Raw genomic sequence first — 18,675 nt, forward strand, 5'->3', positions numbered from 1 at the left:
ATGTCAATGATATGATCCGCTGATGACATTGCTATCCTGAGCGAATGTGAAGAAGAATTACAGGATCTGGTGAATGGAATCAACACTCTAAATTAGTACAAAATGTGGATTGAGAGTAAACCGAAGAAAGACGAAAGTAATGAGAAGTAGCAGAAATGAGGGTCGCGAGAAGCCTGGCACTAGAATTGATGGTCACGAACTAGATGAAGTTAAGGAATTCTTATGCCTAGGCAGCGACGGACAGAGCAAGGAGGACATAAAAAGCAGAGCAGCACTGGCAAAAAGGGCATTCCTGGCGAAGAGAAGTCTACTAATATCAAATATCAGCCTTAATTTGAGGAAGAAATTTCTGAGAACGTTTGTTTGGAGCACAGTATTGTATGTCAGTGAAACGTGGACTGTGGGAAAACCGGAACAGAAGAGAATCGAAGCATTTGAGATGTGGTGCTACAGACGAGCTTTTCACCATTTAATTAATTCTTTAGACAGAGTAGTAATAGAGGACACCATTGTTCTAACGGCCGTTTTCGGCTTGCTGTGAAGAACTGACTATTATTTTGTCTACTGTTTACTTCAAATTGAAAGCGCCAGTCTTTTGTGTAAGATTAAAACAGTGTATCTGGCATGCGACAACGTAACAGTGTTTGAAATATATCGTACGACGTGTTACGTTAATAGATCTTCACTTCCCTTTAGTTTGGATGGAGAATTTATAGTAACAAGAAAGTATAACGGGCAGTCAAATGAAAATGAGACGATGGAAAAAAATAAGTAAACTATTTATATCTCAAATGTAATCACCATAACTGTTAATATATTTACACCACTCTGAGACAATACTGTCAATGCCTTCATCGAGAAGTGTTTGCGGTTGCCTGCGGAACCATGATTGTATCCAGGCGTGCACCTTTCCATCCGAACAAAATCGACGCCCACGAATGTCTTTCTTCAGAGCTCCGAAAATAATGAAATCGTAAGGGGAGAGATCGGGACTGTATGGAGGATGCGTGTGGGCTTCTCAGCAAAAGTTGTGTCACGTAGTCGAAAGAACCTTGGCAACAACGGAGCGGACATTATCCTGCATCAGAATGATGCCGTTTAGACTATAGTCCATCATCATCAAACCAGCTATAAAATGCGCTTAGTATTCTGGTAGCTTTTTCAGAGCGCAAACCTAGTTCAACAATTTAATTTCTTTAAAGAGAGCAAGTTAGGTTGAAGCTCGTTGTAACGGTTGTTGCAGTACTTCCTGGTCGTTGGTTTTATCTATCCGTCTTTAGCGAGGCTCTCCAGCACCATATCCTAAGTGCGTCAAGAGGCTTAATTTCATTTTTGCATGTTGTCCATATTTCACAGCAATGATGTGCAACGCTTCAAATAAAGCTCTTTACCATCTTTTCCCCTCACTTAAATATTAATGTTCTTCGAACAAAACATTTTTCTTTTACTCATAAACATTGGTTTTCCATCTCTAATTCGCCCGCATCTCGTGGTCGTGCGGTAGCGTTCTCGCTTCCCACGCCCGGGTTCCCGGGTTCGATTCCCGGCGGGGTCAGGGATTTTCTCTGCCTCGTGATGGCTGGGTGTTGTGTGCTGTCCCTAGGTTAGTTAGGTTTAAGTAGTTCTGAGTTCTAGGGGACTGATGACCATAGATGTTAAGTCCCATAGTGCTCAGAGCCATTTGAACCATCTCTAATTCCTTGTTTTATGCCTTTTTTGCTTATTCCGGCTCCAGTTACCTTATTTCCTATATATTTTTATGATCTTGTTTATTTTATCTTATTTCTTCTACTCTGACTATTTACTTCATCTGATTCCTTGGAGATCACAAATAATCTATCGTTTTTGAGCGAATTCTATTTTGTACTAATCCTTCGGTACTGTAGCCATAATTTCTAAGATTCTTTGCAGATCTGATTTATCTGGCGCTGTCACAGCTATGTCATCTGCAAACCTAAGCATCTGTATTCGTTCTCCATTTATTCTAAAACCTTTACTCTTTTCTGTACTCATTTATTGCATGTTTTGCATAAGTGTTAAATAGAGAGTGGTCAGATTGCATTTAAGACGGCATCGTATCATCATAACGGTTTCATAATATTGTCACAGTAAAAACAAATATCAACAAAATTTTCATAATGTGTGGCAAATACGCAGTTATGAAAATTCAATTGAAAACGTCGAACAAATACATGACTATAGCAATATGTGAGATTTGATTGCATATTTAAGCATTCTATAGACCAGGTTTAGTCAAACTTTTCTACCCACAGCCCACTTTCGTACCACCGTTAATAGCAAAATCTTCTAATTGTCGGCCGGTTTACAATAATGATGATTTTTAAAGTAGGAAAGTAACTTTACTTTACAAAACGTATAAAGAAGGGATACAACAAGCTGAAACATAATAATAATTGCTTGGCAAACAGTTTACGTCAAAATTTTATAGAAACCTGATGCAAGCAATTTTAAAACTCCTACTGACTACCGTCCATGGGTAAAGCTAGAACGCCCGCTAGTGGGCGGTAGGGACCACTGCTATAGATAAATAATGATTCCAAAAATCTGTGGTTTAATAAGAATATAGAAGATATTAAATGTAATTTCACAGCCAATTGACGCCCTTATATCATACTAGAATCTGCCAGTATTAAAGATAACAAAATACAATTCTTTTGAAATGTACATGTTACCGTATTCAAGAAGAAGGGCTACCTACTTTTCCTCAATATCGATGCCGAAAAGAAGAAACAGGAATATCAACACATCAATCACCACTAAAACTTAACAACCAAATCAACTAAACATAAACTCTGACGGCATATTACAGAGAGCATATAGACCAGCAGTAACGAAACCACAATAAAGATACACTTCAGGATATGAGGAAAACACGCTGTCGAAGTAGGGTACGCAGTGAGAATATCCGCCGTTGGATACAGGAGCATGCATCAAAATTCAAATATCAGGTATCTTGCAATGACTCTATCAGAACTGTAAATTATGTATCTAGGAAAGACCAACAAATCGTTCGACGTAATATATATACGTCACTCGTCAAGAAGGGAAATGTGGGAATTAATAGATGATGATAGTATCTGACACCTGGCTCTTGTCGAAATCTATCACTCCCAAACAGCAAGAACGGGAAACTAAAAATTTTTAAATACATAGAACATATTTAAGATCAAATACACCACACGTTAGTACAGGCACAAACCTCTTACCTAACACAAAACTGCAGTATGCGCTACGTTGTCTGTGACATATATATATATATATATATATACACACACATATGTGACCAGCTGAAAGTATTTACCTCTTACAGAAATCAGCAAAACTTTAGTAAGTAAACTGCTGCAAAGTTCGGTGTTTAAAATGTGCCCTTCTTAAACAGATTTGCGATTACCTCCAGTTTGATAATTTCTTTGCCTTATCAGTTCCATTTTACAGTAGTTTTTTGGCAAAATGTTGTCGCCATTATGAATTTCCACAATTATTTTAGTGAATGTTTCGTGTTTACTTCTATCAAAACTCATGGTTGGTCATAATTAAAGTAAGAATTAATTTACTTCCTACATAGTGGCTCTGGTGGGCATTGCTTTGGAGAAACACGAATCACAGCAGCAATTGCAATAAATGTCCGCTGGTTCTCTGATAAGGATAACCTATCGTGGGACTCATAACTCCCAAAACTACACTCCTGGAAATGGAAAAAAGAACACATTGACACCGGTGTGTCAGACCCACCATACTTGCTCCGGACACTGCGAGAGGGCTGTACAAGCAATGATCACACGCACGGCACAGCGGACACACCAGGAACCGCGGTGTTGGCCGTCGAATGGCGCTAGCTGCGCAGCATTTGTGCACCGCCGCCGTCAGTGTCAGCCAGTTTGCCGTGGCATACGGAGCTCCATCGCAGTCTTTAACACTGGTAGCGTGCCGCGACAGCGTGGACGTGAACCGTATGTGCAGTTGACGGACTTTGAGCGTGGGCGTATAGTGGGCATGCGGGAGGCCGGGTGGACGTACCGCCGAATTGCTCAACACGTGGGGCGTGAGGTCTCCACAGTACATCGATGTTGTCGCCAGTGGTCGGCGGAAGGTGCACGTGCCCGTCGACCTGGGACCGGACCGCAGCGACGCACGGATGCACGCCAAGACCGTAGGATCCTACGCAGTGCCGTAGGGGACCGCACCGCCACTTCCCAGCAAATTAGGGACACTGTTGCTCCTGGGGTATCGGCGAGGACCATTCGCAACCGTCTCCATGAAGCTGGGCTACGGTCCCGCACACCGTTAGGCCGTCTTCCGCTCACGCCCCAACATCGTGCAGCCCGCCTCCAGTGGTGACGCGACAGGCGTGAATGGAGGGACGAATGGAGACGTGTCGTCTTCAGCGATGAGAGTCGCTTCTGCCTTGGTGCCAATGATGGTCGTATGCGTGTTTGGCGCCGTGCAGGTGAGCGCCACAATCAGGACTGCATACGACCGAGGCACAAAGGGCCAACACCCGGCATCATGGTGTGGGGAGCGATCTCCTACACTGGCCGTACACCACTGGTGATCGTCGAGGGGACACTGAATAGTGCACGGTACATCCAAACCGTCATCGAACCCATCGTTCTACCATTCCTAGACCGGCAAGGGAATTTGCTGTTCCAACAGGACAATGCACGTCCGCATGTATCCCGTGCCACCCAACGTGCTCTAGAAGGTGTAAGTCAACTACCCTGGCCAGCAAGATCTCCGGATCTGTCCCCCATTGAGCATGTTTGGGACTGGATGAAGCGTCGTCTCATGTGGTCTGCACGTCCAGCACGAGCGCTGGTCCAACTGAGGCGCCAGGTGGAAATGGCATGGCAAGCCGTTCCACAGGACTACATCCAGCATCTCTACGATCGTCTCCATGGGAGAATAGCAGCCTGCATTGCTGCGAAAGGTGGATATACACTGTACTAGTGCCGACATTGTGCATGCTCTGTTGCCTGTGTCTATGTGCCTGTGGTTCTGTCACTGTGATCATGTGATGTATCTGACCCCAGGAATGTGTCAATAAAGTTTCCCCTTCCTGGGACAATGAATTCACGGTGTTCTTATTTCAATTTCCAGGAGTGTAGTTAAAGGCATAAAGGATGTTGTGGCGTAACAAGACAGTTACGCCACACTGAAGTAGCCGAAAGGCACGCGTAATCTCACGTAGGCTAGATAGAGGTCTGAAACAGGATACGTAATGAATGGTAGCAAGAAAAGTACGTAGCTGCGTTAATACTTAACTTTTAATCCTTCATGTGAATACAGCATTCCTTGATGATACAAGTGAGACTCTATCTTAAATGATTAATGGCGCCTTGTTAGGTCGTAGCCATTGACTTAGCTGAAGGCTATTCTAACTGTCTCTCGGCAAATGAGAGAAAGGCTTCGTCAGTGTAGTCGCTAGCAAAGTCGTGGTACAACTGGGGCGAGTGCTAGTCCGTATCTCGAGACCTGCCTTGTGGTGGCGCTCGGTCTGCGATCACACAGTGGCGACACGCGGGTCCGACATGTACTAAATGGACCGCGGCCGATTTAAGCTACCACCTAGCAAGTGTGGTGTCTGGCGGTGACACCACAAAGCACTTCCAATAAACAACCCTTTTAACAGTCAGCATAGCGGCGTTATTTGTTCCCCAGAAGCAAGTGACCCTTTACTTCTGAGAGAGTTGTAAGATCTTGTTCTCTATGTGGCGTTGCACCAGTCCTGTTGAGCACTTGTATAACGCCATCGAGCGTGATGTGGTTCCCTTGAATGTAGCTTCGACCAGTCTCGTCAATTACCGGCGTTGATTGAATGGTCAGGGGTCCAGAGGCTTCCCCAACACTTTTGGCGACTCATCAAGTCCATGCCCATTCCATGGCATGCCGCTACCTTCATCAGCGTGAAAGGAGATGCCACACGCTGACACATATTCCTAATTGGGCTATTAATGAGTGTATGTACAGTAGGTGCTCAGAATACAGCTCAGTGAAATATCTCTCGACTCGTTAGAATGATATCCCAACGGGCTAGAATCTTTGTCGGAAAGTGGTATCCGTTTTCAGTAAGTATTTGCAGACGTCTTACTTGTCGTCACAGGAGGAACTTGTTCTGTTGTCCAACTTCAGAAATAAATTTAAACCTACAAGCACTCTGCATCAAAGGAAGATTCGTCATACTGTATACACATGTCCTGAAGAATATTAGGAGGAACGTATCACACTGATTTAATGAGGATATTTTTCAGTACAATGTTTATGATGAAAGTTGTTTTGTGCCACAAAACTTTGGAAGGATCATATGAGCTACACTAAACATCATCATTGTGTATTTATTTAATTTTGAGTTGTTGGCTTACAAGTTCATCTAGTCTAGATTAATATGGATCTCAAAACTGTTTTGTAGAATTCTGTACCATATCATTTCCTAGCCTAAAGGAGTGAGTGTACGGTCAGAAATATTACGTTCCTTCTATAGTTGTTGGAAAGACGGCCATGCCTGGTCATCATAATCTTGGCTGACAACGAGCCAAGATCCGGCGTGCGACGAATTTTCCGCCAAACCCCATCAATTACAGGTGTTCGCTTTGACGCCTGGCGTTGTTGCCTTTGATTTCCATAATCTTCCTAAAGTGAACTGTAGAGGGGATTTTCAATGCGAGTTACCTGTTGTGATTCGACTTTGCTAGGCTCGCTAAAGTGTCAGAGACTTTTCCGAGTCGTCAGGTACTGTCCAGTAGTGTTGCCAACGCTGTGCAGGAAGTCCTGGTAGGAGGCAGTAGTGGTGTTAATAGCAGTAGTGGTCGATGAGTGAGAATGCCTGATTTCTGCTCTGTAGGCTGGAAGGTCTGATTGTTTGGACTATTTCGGAAGTTGTTGGCAGTTCATGAATTCGATGGATCGACCAGACACCACCCAAGGTGTAAGAGGTAAATCTTGGACTCTCTAAAGCGGAGGTGATTTGTGAATATTTTTCACATTTCTCAATTTGAGAGTTAATGATTCAATGTGATCGACAAAGTTAATGTTTCAAATGGCTCTGAGCACTATGGGACTTAAGATCTGAGGTCATCAGTCCCCTAGAACTTAGAACTACTTAAACCTAACTAATCTATGGAAATCACGCACATCCATGTCCGAGGCAGGATTCGAACCTGCACGGTGCCAGACTGAAGCGCCTAGAACCGCTCGGCCACATCCACCGGCGAGAAAGTTATTCTGTGAAAAAGGAAAACTTACAACAATTCGCAACGGGGTTCCTGTCCGAGAGCGTGGAGTTCAGTCGTTCTCCGTTTTTCTTCTTTTTTTGTGTATGTTACAGGTCGTGAAGCCAACAGAATTACATTTGTTTCCGTAGAAGCTTGAAGTGTTGTGTTTTCGAATCACTTTCGAACTGTTGGCTCCTAACTGTTATCATGTGTTTTTCTTTGTATGGATGATCTGGAGCTACAAGAGGCAATTGGGGTGTGATGTATTGCCTGTTAACTGTGTACGCTTCTCATGTCAGTGGCTAGATCTCGCAATCTTTCTGTATGGAATTAGATTTCTACGGGACAGTTATGATTTGGTGTTGTTGTATGGACAACTATAAAGCTATCTCTTGAGTCAAAACGAAATTGATGACAATTATTTTTGTGTAAGTTTAGCCATCAATAAAAATACACACAATACGTAATACACTAACATTCTCACCCGAAAAACAAATATACAGGCACACTAAAATTCTAAATTTTAATTTTTGTCTGGGACAAAGGACAAACTTGTGCCTGAAACAAATGAAAATAGTTCCACTACCCTGGTTCCGACCAGTGTTTCACGGAGATTTAAGTTAGTTACCGAGCGAATATCGAAGGTGGAAATCCTCTCCTAATTATTCTCAATTAGGATTCCCTCCGCTCCATTCCCAGCCTGCTGAGAAATTTGCTGTAAAGAACCGCGACTCTAAAATGGCCCGGATCTCAAGCAGCACGCTATACACCTTGGAGTAGAGGAGGGATAGAACAAAGGGGAAAAAAAAGTTTGGCAGTGCTAGTGCCCACCGAAAACGTTTCCTTATTGACCAGTGGAGCAAAATATCGCATAATTAGTCTCGCGCGTCGCGCATCGGTATGCGTGTGTGGATTCCGGCAGCTACTGCGAGTGACGCTTCGTACAGCGCTGCGGCACCTCATAGCAGGAAGACGGAGGATTCTTTCAATGGAATATACTGAATCGGCTTGTTCGTAGATTTAAAGCTCCATCTCGAGTATACAAGACTATGAAGTGCGTGATAGAAATTACTACTCGGACTGTAATTACTCTAATCTCGTCTTAACTGTAAAGTATTGGAATGGGTTGTGGTGGTTTATTGCGATAATCTTAGCATAATGACAACCAACTTTTGGAATCCTGTAAGTCTTCGCAAGATACGATATATTTCTTTGACTGCCAGCTCAAGCTACAAAGTCTTTTATTACGCTCCCATAGCAGTAAATAAATTTGTTTCAGTTCACACTGTATTATGTGTTCTTTCGGTATCCTCTGTCAGTGTTACGATGTGTAAACCTGACATATTTCAACTGTGTTCTACAGCATGTACAAGAATTCATAGATGAACTCAAGCCTCGTAGTAACTACTTTGCTCGAAGCGTAGCACATACTATACCCACGACTGACCCTGTTAGATCTTTTCAGGTCGCAGTTATTTGTGTTACATAACTGTAGGTGCAACTGATTGTTCTTTAGTCATAGACATATTATTTGGATGCCAATCTGTGCACAACGCTGACATTATGTCATGAATTGCACGTATAGGAGCTAACTATTCTAATAATATTTCAACATGAATGACGGCGCAATTTATGAAAAGTCAGAAGTAGTGTTACCGTGTTATGCCGACAGCGGCAGCCCTGCCGCACTTTCATGATGTACTTCCATTGTTACCTCTTTGTCTGTTAAAAACTCTCTATCTCGGAGAACGCTGTGCATCCTGGTTGTTAATACATGCTCAGTCAAACAGTTAACACAAAGAAGTATTTTGTATAAATGTATATTCGTTTGTAGCGATCGATATTGTAGTGCCTCGAAAGGTCTTCGAAAGCTGGGGAACAAAATTCATCCGGTTGCTTCGAGCCGCGATTTTTATGCTATCATGCGCTAACAGCACTAATTTAATTTCGCACGATTAAAGGTTTCGGAATCCACAATGCTTGTTATGGAAAAATAATTTTATTCAAAGTAGGTCACTGCGGTGAGATTAAAATTCTACATGTTCTAGGATTTTGCAGCAGTTAAATGCAGGTTATGTAAGGAGTCATTTCTGATTTCTTTTTGGTACACTGAACTAAGTCGTGCTTCCTTTTAAACATTAAAGAGAGTTTCCGGCGAAAGGGATCTAGGGTAAAGAGGGGATATAATCAGGACGGTTTTGCAACCGAATTGCAATAAACTGTCGCAGAAGATGTGAATTACGTATTTAATCGCATGAAATTTCAGAGGTTCTCGCACTTCAGTGATGTTTAGAGATTTAAGTTGTTTTTTAGTGGCACTGATACTAACAAGCACGTGATCTAGCTTTTTCCGTCTTTCAACTATTAAATTTAGCCAAATATTTTGACATTTATTTTCTGAAGGCTTAGCTTTACTGAATACAAAGTTCAATGTGTTTTACTATTTTCAGTTTCAATCCTCACTAATCGAATAGCGTCCCGGTGGTAATTATATTTGACAATTTGGAACAATAGAGCATCGTTGATATTTTCCATTCGTATGCAAGATGTCCCTGTGTCAGAAGGAATGTGCGGAATTTCGTATCGTGAAAGTTCATGAAATATCCATTTATCTCCATCTTGTACAGAAGAAAATCTGAGTATTTGGTATTTTCACGTATTCGTCCAGTGTTTGTATGCTTTAAATCAGAGTCTTCAACGAAGAATTTAACTGCTGGTATTTAATGCTCATATTGTGCGTACCATGGACCTTATCGCGGTGGGGCGGCTTGTGTGCTTGTGTGCGTCGACGATATAGATAGTAGAACCCTAGATGAAACGTTATTGGAGGAGGTGTTCGAATCTGTGGAGAAACAGACTAGCAAGTGGTTCCTATACGGGCAGCAGCCTTGTTACATGGGCTGCCGTATGGATCATTAACTGATCTAGACTTGTAATACTGTATTAACTAACATGGAATTTTGCCAAAAAACTACTGTAAAATGGAACTAATAAGGCAAAGAAATTATCAAACTGGAGGTAATCGTAATATGCTAGCAGCTACAAAGCTCGCACCTGACAGTAGTCTCAGAGTTTGCAGGCAGGCTACTTAAATGATAACACAGATAACGATAGTCTTGGCTATGAGCTCCTTTACAATGTTTCCTCAACCAGCAAACAATGAGTTTCCAATCTGCACTCTCCTCAGAACTATCAAGAATGAATAAGCCATACCTCTTCGAATTATCATCTCATTTGCTTTATGAGTCCAATTTTCGGTAAGTATTGGATAAGGAGGATTTTGTCTGCTACGGTTGCACCTCCGTGTACTGCCAAAAAGGTGCTAATAAGGGCTTTAGTAAAATACTCCAGCTACTTTTCAAGAGAAAGCCCGACGCTCTGATCGAATGCCTCTCCTATCGTGGACCTCACGAGCTGTGTAAAATGCGTCATTTGCATAAATACCACCTATTTTCCTCAAAGGTTCTCTGAAATTCGCAACATCCTCTGGAGAGGCAGTGGAGGATATATTAAGTGTCGGAGAGGTGAGGTGGGGAGGGATGGGGAATCAGAAACAGTGCAGTCGTTGTCATAATACGGATACGCAGCAACTTATCTGACGTCCAAAAGGGCATCATCATTGGCTTTCTGGCCAAGGGTTGAAGCACTTGCGAAACGGCTAAGTTTGTAAACTGTTCGCGTATCACCATGGTTAAACCGTACTGTGCTTGGAAACATGGCACTACCCAAAACCGGCACTGAGGCAACTGCGGTGTGCCACAGGCCACAGATGACAGCCGACAATGACAGCTTTAGGGGCGAATAGAGCTGCAACTGTTGAGCAACTGACCGCCTAGATGAACCACAGAGCCACCAATAGTGTCTCTTCAAAGGCGGTTCAGTAAACGTTGCTGCATATGCGTCTCCACAGCAGGTGCCTGTTTCAAGCACTCGTGCTGTCACTGGCAACGAAGGCTAAAATCTGCCCGTGGGTACTGCCCTGGACGGCATATTACAGAGAGCATATAGACCAGCAGTAACGAAACCACAATAAAGATACACTTCAGAATATGAGGAAAACACGCTGTCGAAGTAGGGTACGTAGTGAGAATATCCGCCGTTGGATACAGAAGCATGCATCAAAATTCAAACATCAGGTATCTAGCAATGACTCTATCAGAACTGTAAATTATGTATCTAGGAAAGACCAACAAATCGTTTGACGTAATAATAATCGCAAATCTGTTTAAGAAGGGCATCGAAACAAAAAAGAACTTTGCAGCAGTTTACTTACTAAAGTTTTGCTGATTTCGGTAAGAGGTAAATACTTTTAGCTGGTCACATATGTGTGTATATATATATATATATCACAAGTCAACATACCGCATACTGCAGTTTTGTGCCTGTACTAACGTGTGATGTATTTGATCTTAAATATGTTCTATATATTTAAAAAATTTTAGTTTCCCGTTCTTGCTGTTTGGGAGTGATAGATTTCGACAAGAGCCAGGTGTCAGCTACTATCATCATCTGTTAATTCCCACATTTCCCTTCTTGACGAGTGACGTATATATATTACTTGTGCTGATCCATTGTACCATCCAGAATGACGAAATCAAGTAGGGAGTGCCCTCCAGTCTATACCTTCTGACGATTGTTGCAGCGTGTTTGCTGTCAGACATGTCACGCAGTACACGCCGACAGCCTTCTGTCCGACGTAGCGTAAACCGTGATTCATCTGAAAAGGCCACCGCCGCAGCACATTGGACGTCCTGTGCAGTACCCACGTGCAGATTTTAGCCTTCGTTGCCAGTGACAGCACGAGTGCTTGAAACAGGCACCTGCTGTGGAGACGCATATGCAGCAACGTTTACTGAACCGCCTTTGAAGAGACACTATTGGTGGCTCTGTGGTTCATCTAGGCGGTCAGTTGCTCAACAGTTGCAGCTCTATTCGCCCCTAAAGCTGTCATTGTCGGCTGTCATCTGTGGCCTGTGGCACACCGCAGTTGCCTCAGTGCCGGTTTTGGGTAGTGCCATGTTTCCAAGCACAGTACGGTTTAACCATGGTGATACGCGAACAGTTTACAAACTTAGCCGTTTCGCAAGTGCTTCAACCCTTGGCCAGAAAGCCAATGATGATGCCCTTTTGGACGTCAGATAAGTTGCTGCGTATCCGTATTATGACAACGACTGCACTGTTTCTGATTCCCCATCCCTCCCCACCTCACCTCTCCGACACTTAATATATCCTCCACTGCCTCTCCAGAGGATGTTGCGAATTTCAGAGAACCTTTGAGGAAAATAGGTGGTATTTATGCAAATGACGCATTTTACACAGCTCGTGAGGTCCACGATAGGAGAGGCATTCGATCAGAGCGTCGGGCTTTCTCTTGAAAAGTAGCTGGAGTATTTTACTAAAGCCCTTATTAGCACCTTTTTGGCAGTACACGGAGGTGCAACCGTAGCAGACAAAATCCTCCTTATCCAATACTTACCGAAAATTGGACTCATAAAGCAAATGAGATGATAATTCGAAGAGGTATGGCTTATTCATTCTTGATAGTTCTGAGGAGAGTGCAGATTGGAAACTCATTGTTTGCTGGTTGAGGAAACATTGTAAAGGAGCTCATAGCCAAGACTATCGTTATCTGTGTTATCATTTAAGTAGCCTGCCTGTAAACTCTGAGACTACTGTCAGGTGCGAGCTTTGTAGCTGCTAGTTTTTCACTCTTTGAAACAGTGCCTCATATATTTGTGCTAGTGCGGCGGTACTTACGTATGATGCAGAGAGCAGTACCCGGCTTGAGCTTCCAACCTGGACAGCAGTAGCTATAGCGCGACCGACATACGTTGGGCCTGCAACAAAAAGACGGCACACTGGTTATTCGTTGGAGAGAAAAGGGTGGCTACATCTACGACGGTCGTCGCTATGAACAAGATATTCCATTGAATTGTGTTTAATCAGAGAACAAAGAAGTTCTACGGGACATTTCTTTTCTATTTAATGCTATCGAAAATTCACTGACAAACCTTAAGACTATGACCACCTGCTCAACTTTTTTGGATGCAATACAGCAGCGATTCAGCGTGACATAGATTAGACAACTCCTCGGTGGTTTTCGGTAGGTGTGGAACAGCGGAGTCTGCCAAAATGTCACGAAATTCTCTTAAATTAGAGGCCGGTGGATTGTGGGCACTGAGCTGGTGCCCAATAGCATCACAGAGGCGATCCATCGAGTTCAGATTAGGTGAATTGGCCAGAACATCAACGTGGGCTTATTTGCACGCTCTGCAAGCCGCTGCAGACGATTCTGAGCTCGTGACAGGGACAGTTATCCTGCTGGAAGATGCCATCGTCGTAGGGGAAGACTTCAAACACAAAAGGATGTAGCTGGGTCGCAGTAATAATGTTCACGTAGTCCACAGCTGTTGTGGTACCTTCGATTACTATCTCAGGTCCGATGGTGGTCCACGTGTATGTCCCCCATAGCACACATAACACCGCCATCACTGCTTATGCACGTGGCACCACATGTTTGGAACAGCTGTTCGCCGGGATGATGGCACATCGATCTGGTGTAGCGCGATCCATCCAACCAGACGTCACGTTTCCGATGTCGATGGCCCCATCTCCATATTCCCTGGCCACAGCAATCGTAACTGACGACGTCGTAGGATCAACATGGGAACACGTACTGGTCTGCTGCAGAGCCACTTTTTCAACAATGTTCGCTGAGGCGTTTACCTCCAACACTTTGTCGCCTATTCCTAGTTTTAACAGACTTCATTAACTTCGCATATATGTTCACTGCCTATCACGTGAACAGCCAACGTGCTTCGCAGTTTCTGAGATGCATGTTCCTAGGGGCCAGACCATAAAAATCAGACCTTTCTCGAAGTCTCTTGATATGTCAGAGGATTTCCCCATTTGCGGCCTGTATCGTCGCTAGAAAGATTCCAGATTCGTCTATGCTCATGTTATCGCTTTACGTGTTCACTATGCTACCAGGCGGTATTCAGTTTCGCGGTGGTCAGTAGTCATAGTATTCTGGCTCATCAGTTTATAGCTTCTGATAAAATAATGTAATTGCAATACAAAATTCTTACTCTCATTTGTCATAATACCTCCCACGCACTAACTTTTGTACACCATACGTAGTCGTTGATCTCGTCAAAGCAATAAAGCTAGAATTCACCTAAAAAAAGTAAATCTGTCATCAAGCCGAATATTGTTTTGAACACCAAAGTGCTTTACTATGCATGGTCCTGTTGTAGGTGATGTGCTATTTATTGCCTTCCTCCGACGTTTGAACTGACCGACGCAGCTAGTTGTAGCGGCACCTACAGTTTAGCGTGGATCTCGAACCACGATACAACTACACATTTTTCACATCAACTGTCATTATCAGGAGTGAAAGAAGTGATAGGTGATAAGATAAAAGTCTTTGAACTGAACGGGAGAAGAACCCAAGACGTTTGGATTCGTTGTCTGGCACGTTACCATTGAGCGACCTCTCAGCCTGCATACCGCTCCTGCAGTTACAATCGGGAAGTGCTTGAGAATCAGTTTGTACGCTTAATTTTATGAGCCAGAACTACGGAGATACAACTCTTTCTTTGTCCTACTTTTTTTATTTTGAAGAGGAATTGCCAAATTCCACAGTTTGTATGAAATTATTAGATACCAGCGAATGACGAATGGGAATGCGCTTAGAAAAAATTATTTAACTATGTAAATAGGTTAACATTTAAGCCATAAAATTTCGTGGGAACATGCTACGATTTATCAAGTGATTGAGAGCGCTTGTATAAAGAACGGATATGCGACGTTTTCCTGTCACCGGAGGAGAAGAAACGGCCGGATGCTACGGTGCTGAAAACCTATGCGACCAAAACGTCACTATTATCGTCTTTAGAACCTTTATGTAAGGATATTGGATTGTTGTGGTATTTCAGTGTAGAAAAATACGTAATTTATATAAAAGGTGTTCATTTTAAATTAAGACACTGAAATATCTTGAAAACTACAGATCGGATCAAAAAAAGTTACAATTTCAATTTGTTTGTCTCGGAGGGGGACGTCCAACGACACCACAATCGACTCGACACACCATCCCATGCTTGTGTGCTGGTGGGGCAACTTTGAAATCTTCATTGGGGATCCCTGTTTCTTATTGCAGGTTACGAGTCTACGTCAAGATCTACATACGTTATTTGAAGCATTTTCTTCCTTTCGCCACAGATGCAACTGCAATCGGAGGAATAGAAATGGACACACAATCGTAATTTACGACATTCTGCTCAATGGCCGTTGAATATCCAGGGGCACGTGGAACCCCACTTCTATGGTCCGAGGGTAGGACAGGCCAGTATTTCACAGCTTCTGATTGGAAACCCCATTCGCAACGTTGCATTCCTCCGACATATCGAACAGCAGACTACTCGGCGGGCCAGCGCGGCCGTCTAACGAGCTACGACGTATCGTAACAGAAAGCACACTGCGTCCGGAGCTCGCGTACCGTGGAACGTACAACAGGTAGCGGCTCTAAACATTACAATACTTGCACAGTGCTTATAGCCTGCGCGCCTACCTATTATTTCGAGAACAGACGTTCAAGTGAACGTCGAACGTTGCAACCACAGAAGAAAAAACTTGAAACGATCCTGATTTGCGGAGAATGTATGAGAAATGTTGAGGCTGCCGTTGTCTTGAACGCCGATCGTTTTCCAGAGAAAGCTCGCTCTCGCTCGTTCTTTTATAGCGTTGTGAACGCCTTTATGTCTGATGGCAGCCTACAGACCGGGAAAAAGAAACGAAGAAAACGTGTTACAGGTGAAGCTAATGAAACAGCTGTACTAGCGGCGGTGCACCACAAACCACGGATAAGCACCAGGCAATTACATCACAATTTCGGTATGTCCGTAGGGAGTATTGTTACAATAGTGCATCTTCGTAAGTATCATCCATAGCCCGCCCGGTTAGCCGTGCGGTCTGACGCACTGCGTTCCGGGCGGGAAGGCGTGCCGGTCCGGCGGATTAGTGTCGATATCCTGTGTGCCGGCCAGTCTGTGGATTGTTTCTAAGGCGGTTTTCCATCTGCCTCGGCGAATGCGGGCTGGTTCCCCTTATTCCGCCTTAGTTACACTATATCGGCGATTGCTACGCAAACACTGTCTCCACGTACGCGTACACTACGCGAACATTAGGGTTACACTCGTCTGGTGTGAGACGTTCCCGGGTGGGGGAGGGGAAGGGAGGGGGAAAGAGGGGGTCCACTGGGGGCCGAACGGCGCAATAGCCCTGGGTTCGGTGTGGGACGGTGGTGGGGTGAGTGGACTGCTGTAGCCTGTTGTGGGGTTGTGAACCACTGAGGGCTACGGCGGGACGAAGCCTCTCCTTCGTTTGTAGGTCCCCAGTTCAATGCAGTACAATGCAATACAATACAACATCATCCATACCAGGTGTCACTGCATCAAGAACTCCATGGCGCCGATTTTCATTACTGGATAGTGTTTTGTGAATAGACATGTTAACAAATGCAAATGACTCTCACGTTCGTTGCCGAGGTAGTATTTTCCGATGAGTCTACATTTACAAACCATGGTAGCATTAAAGCGGCACAACGTGCATCATTACTGGAAAGTAGACAATCCCCACTGGCTACGACAAGATGACCATCAAAGTCTTTGGTCGGTTAGACGTATGGTGTGGCATCGTGAGTAACTAATCATTGGTCCGTATTTTATCGACAGCACGTTGAATGGACGCAAGTGTCGAACGTTTGCGGAAAGGGAACTGCCGGTACTACTGCAGGATGTTGCCTTAGACGTTCGACAACGTACGCAGTTTCAGCATGATGGTTGCCCAGCACATTACGCCATTAAAACACGGGAAGTATTATACTGTGTTTACACTGGTCAGTAGGTTGGCAGAAGTGGTCCTATTATTAATTGGCCCACTAGGTCGCCGGATTCGACGTCGCCAGATCTCTTTCTGTGGACATATTGAAAGGTAAGGTATACTAGCAGGTGCCAACAGGTCGTGGAGACTTGGCTGACCCCATCAGAAACGCATGTGCTGGCGTCCCCGCAGATATGCTTCTGTCCTGTGTACGATCATTTGAAAATCGGATCATTTAAGTGATTTGAAGCTGGCGGTACTACGTTTGAACAATTACTCTCACTTTAGAAGTAGATTAGCGTTCGCCTCAAGCCACGGCCACGGTGGCGCGTCGAGTAGTCCGCAGTTCGACATGTCAGAGCAATAAAACGTTGCGAACGGGATTTCCGATTACAAGTTATGAAATACTGGCCTGTCCTACCCTCGGACCATGGAAGTGGGGTCCCACGTGCCCCTGGATATTCAAGGGCCATTGAGTAGCATGTCGCAAATTACGGTTGTGTACCCGATTACAGCGCCATTTGTGGCGAAAGGAAGAAAATGCTTCAGACAGAACGTATGTAGATTTTGCTGTATAATCGTGATCTGCAATAAAAAACGGGGATTCCCATTGAAGAATTCAAAGCTGCTCTCCACCCTACGACGCCACGCACGCTTGGGATGGTGTGACGGGTCGAGTGTGGTATCGTTGGACGTCCCCCTCCGAGACAAACAAATTGGAATTATAACTTTTTTTGCCCCGATGTGTAGTTATCCAGATATTTCAATGTCTTCAGTTGAAATTAACCCCCTGTATTCTGACATTTGCCTACTTACATGTCTAGTTTGACAAGGATGGGATAGGTAGTCGGCCGTGGCGCTACATTAGGAACCATCCCCTCATTTATCTGGAGTAATTTAGGGAAACCATGCAAATCCTCAATCACGATGGCTGAATGGAGATTAGAGCCTCTATCTTCCGGAATATAAGACTTGTTATTAAAAACAGAGCAGCGTAGGTCAGTGCATCCCTACTTTGCGAAACTATTATGGTTATGGGTTATTTCAAAGAAGTTACTTCGTTATGTGAAATGATAGTGGTACACTGTTCATCCGTTTCGTAACAACTGCCACTGTACACAAAATGCACAAATTGTTCACTTACTGTAAACTAACATCGCAACCGTGACGATAATGTTTGGTTTCCATTTTGCATGCTGCAATTTTACATTTGCTTGCCTGAGAAATTGAGTAAGCAATCCACAATAATAAGAGAGCTGTTGAGCTCAGAACGAAGATAAGATGGTATCCACTGCAGAGGTATGGTGTAAGAGAAAGAGATAGAGCACTTGCCCGCGAAAGGTCCCAAGTTCGAGTCTCGGTCCGGCACACAGTTTTAATCTGCCAGGAAGTTTCATATCAGCGCACACTCAGCTGCAGAGGGAAAATTTCGTTCTGGATTATTTGTATGGATTTTTTTCTGTTGTGTTGTTTGTGCATTCCCCCCCCCCCCCCCCCCCCTCCCAGCTTATAAGCAAGTAATCCTGCTGCTCACAAAATAATATCTACTTTTATCCAAGGTATG

At 43.9% G+C, this 18,675-nt stretch overlaps 1 protein-coding gene across 1 annotated transcript in view; it reads right to left on the reverse strand.

Annotated features, from left to right (window-relative positions):
- LOC124622681 (fibrillin-2-like) overlaps positions 1-18,675 on the reverse strand; it is a 631,069-nt gene that overhangs the window by 459,920 nt on the left and 152,474 nt on the right. Inside the window, 1 exon segment of the mRNA XM_047148470.1 lies at positions 12,987-13,066. Coding sequence (XP_047004426.1) covers positions 12,987-13,066 — 80 coding nt within the window.

The sequence above is a fragment of the Schistocerca americana genome, chromosome 7 (genome assembly GCF_021461395.2).
Source record: "Schistocerca americana isolate TAMUIC-IGC-003095 chromosome 7, iqSchAmer2.1, whole genome shotgun sequence".
Taxonomy (NCBI): Eukaryota; Metazoa; Arthropoda; class Insecta; order Orthoptera; family Acrididae; genus Schistocerca; species Schistocerca americana.